Source organism: Mustela erminea, chromosome 7 (assembly GCF_009829155.1).
Source record: "Mustela erminea isolate mMusErm1 chromosome 7, mMusErm1.Pri, whole genome shotgun sequence".
NCBI classification, from domain to species: domain Eukaryota; kingdom Metazoa; phylum Chordata; class Mammalia; order Carnivora; family Mustelidae; genus Mustela; species Mustela erminea.
In genome coordinates this window covers 38577372-38588437 of record NC_045620.1, presented here as the reverse complement: position 1 = coordinate 38588437, position 11066 = coordinate 38577372, and the positions used below count along the sequence as shown (strand labels likewise).

General features: G+C 36.0%; 1 protein-coding gene and 1 pseudogene across 9 annotated transcripts in view; one reads left to right on the top strand and one right to left on the bottom strand.

The window, feature by feature from the left end:
* The window catches only part of TASP1 (taspase 1), a 264514-nt gene that overhangs the window by 57526 nt on the left and 195922 nt on the right, over positions 1-11066 (top strand). For all 9 annotated transcript variants that reach the window (XR_004287596.1, XR_004287593.1, XR_004287595.1 and 6 more), the window contains one exon: positions 6268-6347. Coding sequence is in view for 3 of the 9 variants with exons in the window: in XM_032351428.1 (XP_032207319.1) it covers positions 6268-6347 (80 nt within the window). In the remaining 6 variants the exon portion in view is untranslated. The remainder of the gene's footprint in view (positions 1-6267; positions 6348-11066) is intronic.
* Positions 9367-10943, bottom strand: LOC116595743 (annotated as a pseudogene).

The following is an 11066-nucleotide window of genomic DNA, read 5'->3' as shown; positions in this document are numbered from 1 at the left end:
TGATTATTTAGAGACAGGTTCATCCTTTCAAATCTTGCTTTATACTTTGTTACATGCGACTAAAGAAGCATTTAGCCTTGAGCTAATTTTGCTTTGCTATTGGGTAAAACTCTTCTGAATACTGTAACAAATGTATTTAGAATGAGGTTTCTTATTTTGATGGGAACAGGAGCTGAGCTGCTCCTATCCCTTTGTGAACTTGGAGCTTTTTTCCTCTAAAACTTTTGTGGTATTATTTCCCAGATTTTGGGTGATTTCCTATTACACATACACTGATCTCTATTCAGCTGAAGACTAGAGGGGACTGTGCAGATGTTAGAGTTCTTTTTCTGTGCAACTCTCTCATCTTGGGTACTCTGCCCTGTGAACCCTGGCTGTCTGGGCTTTTCCAGATGCCAAGGTCTTTCTCTTCAACTAAGAAGCTGCTGTGCTGTGGGTTGGAACCCCTCTAGGCAGAAGGCTGGGTCCGTCAAGAGTTTACCTGTTTTGTTTCCTTTCTCTCAAGGATCACAGCCCTTATGTTGCCTACTGAAAACTGTTTTTCCTACATTTTGTCTGATTTTCAAAACAGTATCTTCAGGCAAGAGTGTAAATTTGTTCCCTGTTATTCCATCTTGTCCAGAAGCAGAAAACTTCCTCGAAGTTTATTGTATACCTGCAGTAATTGAGAAAAAAATTCCTTGAGTGTCCTAAATCAACAAAACCAAATTTATCATTTTTTACCTTGAGCTTATTTTCATATTACCCTAATATGTCCAGTTATCTAATTTCTGTAAGGGTAATAGCTAACATTTATTATGTTTGTACACTATATCAGGCACTGTTTTATGTGTTTTGCATGCATTAACTCATAAAAATTACACAGTGATTTAAGACACATTTTGCAGGTAATGAAACTGAGTCCCTTACTTGACCACTTTTAAGCTATTAGAAAATTTGGGAGTCCTTTCATATCACATTAGAAGCAGCAGATTAGAAGTAAAGGGAAAATGGAATCCTTTTATAATAATGAAAAGTAACTGTTTATACCCATTCAATTATTCATTCACTTCCCCTTCACTCAGCAAATATTTATTACTCATTTTCTGTGAGCCAGGCATAAAGGTACAAAAAGTGTCAAAAGCAGATGGAACACTTAGAAATCTTGGTCCTGTGGTGTTATCTATCAAGACTTTTTGGAGACAGCAATGTATTACATACAATAGGTGTTTCTAAGAAGTGTTTAAATAAAAAATTCATTTATCTGCATACCTTAGTTTTTGGTTATAGCCACCATAATGTGTTGTATTGTTTAAGTATTTGTGTTTGGTCAGATTTATGGAGTATTTGGTGTCTTCATAAACTGATGGGACTACCATCATAAACTGTGTCACATTTATCCGTTTCTTTATTTTATTTATAAAAAGTGTAGCTTGAATATTTTTCCATTATGATAGGGAGGGTACAGCTTTGATAGGCATTATTATTTAGAACAGGAATTGGCAAACTATGGGCCAAATATGTTCTGCTGTTTGCTTTTGTAAATAAAGTTTAATTGGGACACAGCCATATCCATTTGTGTATGTATCATCTATGGCTTGTGCCCTGCAAAGGCCAAATAGAGTTGTTGCAAAAGAAACATTGTGGTTACAAAGCCGACTTATTTACTATCTGGCCCTTTACAGAAAAACTTTGTGCTGACTCCTAATATAGAAGTTATAATTTCTGTAAATTATGTTTCTTTTGATGAAAAAGGGAGAGCTAGACAAACATTATTTTATGTTTAGTATAAATTAAACCTTAAGGTGCTCATTAGACCCTAGGATTTTTTTCAGAAGCAAATTTAGTTTTTGGTACATTATTTATTTTAAAGTACTATTTAATCTATTATATTTCATAAATTAACTCAAACTTGTACTACTTTTGTTGTATGAATGTGAAAAGAATTAAAAAAAAGAAAAGACAATTCAAAATGCAAGATTAAAAGAAATGTAAGAGATCTATTAACTAATCATAAGATAGAGATTTAGATGGATTCCTGTTTAAACCAAAGTTTAAAAAACAAAATAACAATAGTAGAGAAAATTTTATAAGACAGCCAGAGAAATGTGAACATCGATGAGATCTATTTCAATTCTAAAGATGGTTCATCTTTTTATATGTCAATTGCTTAGGCTGAGGTTCTGTTTTTTAAAAAAATCATTTTTAATTTTATTTGTTTATTTATTTTTAAAGATTATTTATTTATTTGTTAGAGAAAGAGAAAGAGAGAGAAAGAGCACACAAGCAGGGGGAGCTGCAGGCAGAGGGAGAAGCAGGCTTCCCACAGAGCAAGGACTCTGATGTGGAACTTGATCCCAGGATCATGAGCTGAGCCACAGGCAGGTGCTTATGGACTGAGCCACTCAGGTGTCCAAAAAGTAATTTTTTAGATGTAAAAAAGTTCAAATTTAAAAAAAAAATTAAAGGGTGCCTGGGTGGCTCAGTGGATTAAGCCGCTGCCTTCGGCTCAGGTCATGATCTCAGGGTCCTGGGATCGAGTCCCATGTCGGGCTCTCTGCTCAGCAGGGGGCCTGCTTCCCTTCCTCTCTCTCTGCCTGCCTCTCTGCCTACTTGTGATCTCTGTCAAATAAATAAATAAAATCTTTAAATAAATAAATAAATAAATAAATAAAAATTTAAAGCGTTAAATTCTGATTATTTAATTTGGTTGGTATGTTATTTCCAAATACAGCAAGTTCCCCTTTATTTGCACATTATAAGTCTGTAAGCTTTAAGTGATCAGTATACTAATTTGTCTTTCCTCAATTTTTTATATTTATGATGAATAAGGAAGCGATAGATAAAATAGATAGAAATCAGTTTTTTTTAAAAAGATTTTATTTATTTATTTGAGAGAGAGAGAGAATGAGAGAAAGAGAGAGCATCAGAGGAGAGAGGTCAGCAGGAGAAGCAGACTCCCTGCTGAGCAGGGAGCCTGATGCAGGACTCGATCCTGGGACTCTAGGATCATGACCTGAGCCGAAGGCAGTCGCTTAACCAACTGAGCCACCCAGGTGCCCTAGAAATCAGTTTTTAAGTCCAAAGAAGCAGCTCTCATTTTCTCTTGTGTCTTTATCATCCAGAATAATGTAGTTTGATTATTGGGATCCCTGAGCATTCTTGAGAGCTTTCTAAATCACAGAAAGAGACATTTTTAGACTAATTATGGAGTCATGATTCCTTGAAAATGGGTGATTCCCATCCATGAGGTTGCAGTTCACATCTCATATTTGGCCAAATAACTCTTTCTGGGAAGCTTGGCTTTGCTAGCGTTTGCCGCAGCAAACAAGAAGCACTGGCCTGTTGAAGGTTTCAATAACCCCATCTCAGGGCTGCCCTCAGTAGAGTGTCATTGCTTTTTGTTTTACATCATGTTGGACTTGTTTTAATGTAAATTAAATTGGGTATAACACAAGGAAAATGTTGTCCCTTAAGGAATATTGACAGGGACACCCTAGTTTATTATTATTTGTTTAATATCTTGCCTATGTTTATTTGATGCTTAGTATGCTTTAGGCACTGTCACATATGCTTGGATATGTCAGTAAAAAAACAAAAGATTCCCATTCTTATGACACTTACAGTTTCTTTGGGGAAGGTAGAAGTAAACAAGAGGCATAATATGTAAATTATAAAGTGTCTAGTATGTTAGAAGATAGAAAAAAGAAAAACGTGGAAAGAGCAAAATGGCAGGGATTGAGAGTCCTGAGTAGGTAGTTGGGTATATTTTTACATAGGTCTCATTAAGGGGACACTTTTGAGCAGTTGAGGAAACTTGCCGCTTGGGAAAAAAGGATGAGACTGATAGAGGGAACATTCAGGGTGAAGGCCTTGAGACTAGTAGTCCCCTTGGCATATTTGTGTTTTGGGGAAGCTGGAGTAAAGTAAGCCAGGGAGCAAGAAGACTAAGAGATGAAGTAAGGAGGGAGCGGGAAGGATCACATCACTTAGGATTCTCATTCAAACTCCAGGATTGTGCAGATTTTGAAAAGAGGAATGTCATTGTCTGACTTATGTTTTACAAGGAAGTCGGTGGCTAGTGAGCATAGACTGGGGCAGGGAGCAAAAAGCAAGGCGTACGTGAAAGTAATGAGTCCATTGCAACAGTTCAGGTAACAGATGATAGCGGTTTAGACAAAGGTGGTAGCAGGAAAGGAGGTGAGAAGTGGTCACATTCTGGATATATTACAAAGGTAGATTCGATGGGATTTCCTAACTTGAATGAGACAAAATTTCTAAGTTTTCTCCTTGGAGAGTCATTAAGACTGTGACAAATGTGAATGATACTGCATTTAATGTTCTAGAAAGTGATTTTTTGGGCATGTTAGTATCATGTAGCTTTTCAGAATTTTAAAAATGATTTCAAAAGCACTTATATGCCATTTTGTGTGATTATTAACTACTAGAGAGGTAGTTTTTGATAGGAAGAAAAGGTCAGATATTCAATATTCTTATCCATAAGATGGGAACCATATAGTCAAATTCCCATGAATATTGTAAAATGCCTCAACTATTTTAAAAACTTGCATAGCAGCCAATGGCAAATTAATTTAATTTAAAAGCAATGTCTTTAAGAAATGAAAAATAAAACTAAAAATATTTTATTTTAACAAAGATTTTATTTATTTAGTTGACAGAGAGAAACATAGCAAGAGAGGGAACACAAGCAGGGGGAATGGGAGAAGCAGACTTCCCGCTGAGCAGGGAGCCTGATGAGGGGTTGGATCCAAGGACCCTGTGATCATGACCTGAACCAAAGGCAGATGCTTAATGAATGAGCCCCCCAGACCCCCAAAACTAAGAATATTTTGTAAAACGCCATTAATTCCTGATACTGGGATTGGACCCAAGATGACCAATGGGCATGCTAAGATTTAGCTTCAAAATTCTGTTCTGATCATTTAATATACTACTTCAGCATATCTTTTACATCTTCACATGAAGAGAAGTTATTTCTTATATTACATTCCTTTTCTAGAAGAAGGAAGTGCTAAAAATGCCATCAGGATGGCTCAACTCGTATTCAAGTTTCTATTTCAGTTTTTCTTCCATTTGAACTTTATATGATGGCTTTTCTTTTCATTTTCTATGTGGTTTCATTTGATGGAGGAATAGGACAAACTATTTTCTACTTTCAGAATCCTTTAGAATTAAACAAAAATAGAAGTTTGAAGGGGTAAAGTTGTTTATTCTTGTTGGCCCTCTCTTTTTTCAGTGCCTCCTACCTTTATGTATATTGGAAAATAGTTATTGGACTTAACTATTTAGTTTCTCACTAGAACTATTGGATGTGTTTGAGTGGCTCCTTAGATTTTGTTTTCCAGTCTGTCAATGGTCTTATTAACAAATGAATCTAAAGACTTCAATGTGCATTACTTTGAGTTTTAGTGTTGGGATGATTAGAAGAACAGAAACAAAAAATAGAGATCAGAAAACTAATGAGCAGGCATAAACAAGTTCAAGGAAATCTATTACTAGCTGGTTCATATCTTTAAGAAGTTGGCTATGGAAGGAGATGAAGTGATTGATTATTATGGTAACTGCTTGCTGTTACTGTGTTAGGGAATGAATGGAGTGGTTAATTATCCTGAATGCTATTTGAAATCTTTGAAAATAAGTTTTTTACAGTTAGTGAACAGTATCCTTTTATTTACTTCTTTATGTTAAAACTTGAAGTTTAGGGCTTAAAAAATTACTTTTGGTACACACCATAGTACTTACCATAGTAGAAATGATTTAAGGGTCATATATATAGGTCATTTGTATATTTTTGGGGTATCACGTCTTGCAAATGTAAGTACATCTCATTGTTTTGGGGCATCTCTAGATGTACCCACTCATTTTGAGTAGACCCAGTTGTTATAGTAGGCAAGATCACCAAATCTGAAAACGTTTACTGAAACTTTAATTCTTAACCTTATTAAATAGATCTTGTGGCCATAGTGATCCAAGATAAATCTTAATATTTTCCACTGGGAAATCAACCATTTACTTCTTGTGTTGAATTTTGCCAACTTTTAGTTGTTGGTTATTGCAAATGAAATTGTACCATTTTCAATTGTAAAATTTCTAACTTGGAGAAAATTTTAAAATTTGGGACATATGGCCATATTATTATTTTGAGGTAAACCTACAATTATATCTCTGTGCCAGACATTTTTTCAGTTGCCTTACATGATTTATATTTATTGAATTTGTAGGAGAAGATGATACTGAATTTTTAAAAGAATAATTTTCTGTTATTAGCTTTTTAGTTGGAGAAGGAGCCTACAGATGGGCAGTAGATCACGGAATACCCTCTTGCCCTCCTAACATCATGACCACAAGTGAGTAAAAATTTTTCAAAATTAAGCTGTATTAGCATATGTACCTGGAAGTGTTACATTGCTTTAATCCACATAGTACTCTGATATTTTTAGGAAGCTTATATGTTGAACTCTTTAGAGTTAAAGTTATTTGATTTTAAGGTACTTTTATATTCCTGAGGATCCCCCCATTCTTATGGTTTTATAGAAGTATTGCTAAAGGATCCCTTTTAGGTTACTTAAAATAATTACTAACAGTAAAACCTTAATACTACCCCCTCAGAGAGAGAGAAGAAAACACAGGTCAACATTTATCCATCTTTGACCTGAGGAAGGCCTTTCTAGGGACAAGTGCAAGAGAATAAAGAACAAAAGTGTTACTATGTAAGAGTTAAGACTGAAAAAAACCCCACTTACCATAAATATGACAAAGTATACATATCCTTAATCTATGAAAAGTATATTAAATTAAAAACCACAGAAATAATACCCCAAAAGAAAAATGATCAAAAGTCATAAATAGATAATAGAACATAACTAATTGGGAAATGCAAATGAGTACATGTTAAATTTGTTCCCTCCTAATTTGTGAGAGTTAAAAATACTGTATCACTGCTCATAGGTGTGTGATGAAATGAATATAATACATTGTAGGTACAAATATAAGTTAGCAGAAATTTTGGAGGACAGCTAAGTAATATAGAGCAAAGCCTTAAACTTATTCTGCTTGTAAGAACTTGACATTAGAAATATAGACAAAAATTTATATAGTTCTCAGTAAGCATTATTAAGAATGTCAAAAATTTTGGAAAAATCTTATATCCAACAGGGAGGAATGTAAGTAAATTGTCATATGATGAAATGTTATGTAGTAACTAGAAATTGTTATCAAGAACTACTGTCTGATCATGATTAACTCTAATGACTTTAAAAAATGAAAAATGAGTTATAAATATATATATGTGAATGTGTTTTATATGTCTATTTGAAAAATGAAATCATAGCTACTAATATTTATGCCTAAAAGACAAATATTGAAAACATATACTACTTGTTTTTTAAGTTAAATTTTAATTTTCTGTCATAGTTACCTATGACTATAAATAATCATGAAAATACGGGAATCATTCAATCCAAGGAAACCAAGTTGTATTCAAAAGAAATGATTATATATCATAGCAGGTATGTAATAAGGATCTTTTTTTTTTTTAAGATTTTATTTATTTGACAGAAAGAGAGAGAGAGAAAGAGCGAGTTTGAGAGTGCAAGCACAAGCAGGGGGAATGGCAGGCAGAGGGAAAGGGAGAAGCAAGCTCCCCACTGAGCAGAGTGCCAGATGGGGGGCTCGATCACAGGACTCTGGGATCATGACCTGAGCCAAAGGCAGATGCTTAACCAACTGAGCCATCCAGATGCCCTTAAGGATCAGTTTTTAATAACATTATATTCAAAATGAGGACTCATGTAGCTGAACATTGTAATATAAAAGAGGCTGGAGGGAAGGGAAATATGTTCATGGTAGGCAAACTGGGAGTATGAGTTCTAATTCTCATAGTCCCTCCCACTGATTCTGCCTTAAAATCTCCCAGTGGAATTTAGGTAGTGTTCTTATGTCACACAGTCAAATCTGGTCATTTGATAGTTCCATTTTGTTTTTCCTTGGAGATATGCCACTTGGCACCTTCAAGTCTAGATTGGGTATTCAGTAAGCCTGGTGCATGACTCCCATCCCTGGTCTTTATCTCACCATCATATTGGATTTCCTTTTCATCTCTCCAATACCAAGTTCTCTGTTTCCTGAATCTCATGTTTTTTTTCTCTCTTGTTTTATTCCCTTATTTGGTATATACAAGACTAGAAATTATTTTTCCTAGGTTTTGAAGAAATTGTTCTTATGTTCTAGTTTTCAGTCTTGCTCTTATGCATTTTGATTCCCAGTTCTTTATGGTGTATTTTCATCTTTGGAAGGAAGCCTTAATCCCTGTGTTTTTAATATTACAATGAAGCATCTTAGAATGGGTCTTTTTTTATTCAGCGTGCCTGGTACTTACTGAGTACAGAGTACTGAGTACTTTTAATCTGGAAATTCATGTAGTTTAATTTTGAGGAACTTAAAAAAATTTTGTATATTAATCTCTTCCTTATCTTTATTTTATTTTTATAATTTTTGTGAATTAGATGTTGGATCTTATGCTCCAATCCCTTGTATCTTTTTCAAAAATTATTTTTTCTCCTTTTTGAAATCTCTCTTGTCCTACTGTCTCAGAAATGTCTTCAGTTTTATCTCCTAAACCTTCTACTACTTCTTTTTTTTTTTTTTTTAAAGATTTATTTACTTATTTGTCAGAGAAAGAGAGAGCAGTGTATATGAACAGGGGAGTGGCTGGCTAGAGGGAGAAGCAGGCTTCCTGCTGAGCAAGGAGCCTGATGTGGGACTTGGTCCCAGGATTGGGATCATGACCTGAGCCCAAGGCAGATGCTTAACTGACTGAGCCATCCAGGCATCCCTACATCTTCTACTTCTGATGAATTTGTAATTTTGTCTTTTATTTGTTTTAATTTCTAGGGATTCATCTATGACTAATACATTTATTTATTTTACAAAAAAGAAAACTATTGACCTAGGTGAATTTGAGGAGAAATTGTAAATATTATTTAATTAAAAAAAATTTAAATGCTATCCTATTTGGGCACTTGTTTAATCCTCAGTCAAGTTTAGCTTGTATACTGGTACTTAATGGTGTTCTTTAAACTTGATTACCTTTTTTAAAATTTTTTTTTAAGTAAAGAAAAGGGTGGAATTTAATCTTTATTTGCAGGACACTGCAAGAGAGGAGAGTCCACTTAGAAATAAGAAACCCACTGAGAGGAGGAGCTTCATAAAGTTTGTACAGTTTGGAACAGGTCAAGTAGAGTTTTATTGTAAAAAGTGCTATAATAACAAAACCCATTTAAAAAGAGTTTTTAGTAGAGCAACAGTAAGACAAACTTCTACCAAACAGAGCACACCACAAACAACTTTCTGCCTCAGCTGTATAAGCTAAAAGTTACAGGTCCCTGAAATGCCCTGGAATGTATATCCTTCAGAAGTAGTTTCTGGCACAACATTCTGATCTTCTTTTCCTCTACAGAGAAATACTTCTCAATCAAGTTTAATGAAGCTTTGTATACAGACTCATTTACATGGTTTTGTAGAGCCTCGATTTTGTCCAAACCTCCACATTCTTCAATCATTATACTAAGTTTCTCAGTTTCACCTAGTTTCTCAGCAGTATGAAAGATGTTTGAAATGGCATCCAGAATAACCATAATAATTTTGGTATCCTTTGCAGTTAAGAGGTTCATCAGTGGTTCTATTATGCCACAATGAACGAGGTATACAATCTGTTCAACTGTCCCACCACTTGTATAGTTGGTCACAGCCCAGACAGCTTCCCTTTGTGTCTTAAAGTCTGCCTTAGAGAGAACACCAATGAAGAATGGTACTAATCCATGATTCACAACTTACTGTATCTGGTTCTGGCAGCCAGCTGTGATGTTTGACATTGTCCACGTGGCTTCCTTCTGAATATTAGTTTTGGGGTTCGTTAGCAGGCTGGGAAAGACAGCAAGTGCTCCTGCATCTATCATAACCTGAGTCTGTTCATCTGTCCCAGTGACAATATTAACTATGGCTTTTAGTGCAGGAGTCACAATGGGCAATTCAGTAGCTCTTGGAAGCTTCACAAGCTGGGGCACAACTCCTGTTTCCACAGCCATTTCAATCTATTCATTTGGACGATCAGTAAGGTAGGAGATGGCCCAGCAGGTATCTGCCAAGACTTTTGGATCATTGTGATGCAGCAAACAAACTAAAGTAGGAAGAATCTGCTTGACAGCATCTAACGGGGGTGCAGGATTCTTGTTGCGACAAACGTTTGAAAGTGTCCACGTAAGGTTTCATAAGTAGCCACATGTTAATGATGACATATCAGGAACCACAGGAGAGCCAAAAGCGGATCAACTGCACCATACTTGATAACCAAGTCTCGAAAAACTGAACCGTCACTTTCAATGTTTCCTAGAGCCCATACAGCTTGTTCGCTGATGTGGGCATGGGAAGATGCCAACAGAGAAATGAATGCTGGCCTAGCACCTCCATCTACCACAACCTTGGTCTGTTCTAATGTCCCCAAAACAGTGTTAGTGAGAGCCCAAGCAGATTCAAACTGAATGGGACTACAATCAGTTCTGCCCAAGAAGGACACAAATTTTGAAACCAGTCCAGCCCAGATTATGTTGTCTGTGGGGGGATGCTTTTCCCTAGAAAGCAGTTTCCTAGCAGCTTGAGTAGCCTGGAGCTGGCTTTCCAAACTGTTGCTGTTTATGCCTTTGACAAAGTCATCAACAGACCAATTTGCAGTGCCTGGTTGTTGCGGTTTTCCTGCAGTGGAGAGGTAGCATCATCAGGAAACGAGCTTACGTTTCCCCTTTTCAGCATTGGGTCATCTTCTTAGCTTTCCTCAGCTCCACATTAACTTCTATTCGACACCGCCTCATTACTGTACTGTCTTTCCCCTTGTTCTTGAATCTGTTAAGGCGGGGAACTGGTGAATTAGCATTCTCATTGGTGGGCATGGTTATGAGACGAAGGGAGAAAGGCGGCTGGCTCAGGCTTCCGTGGGAGGCGGTCTGGGATGTGCAGACTGCAGGTCAGCTGTCCTCAAAACGGCCACCACGGGTCACCCCAAAGACAGTGTG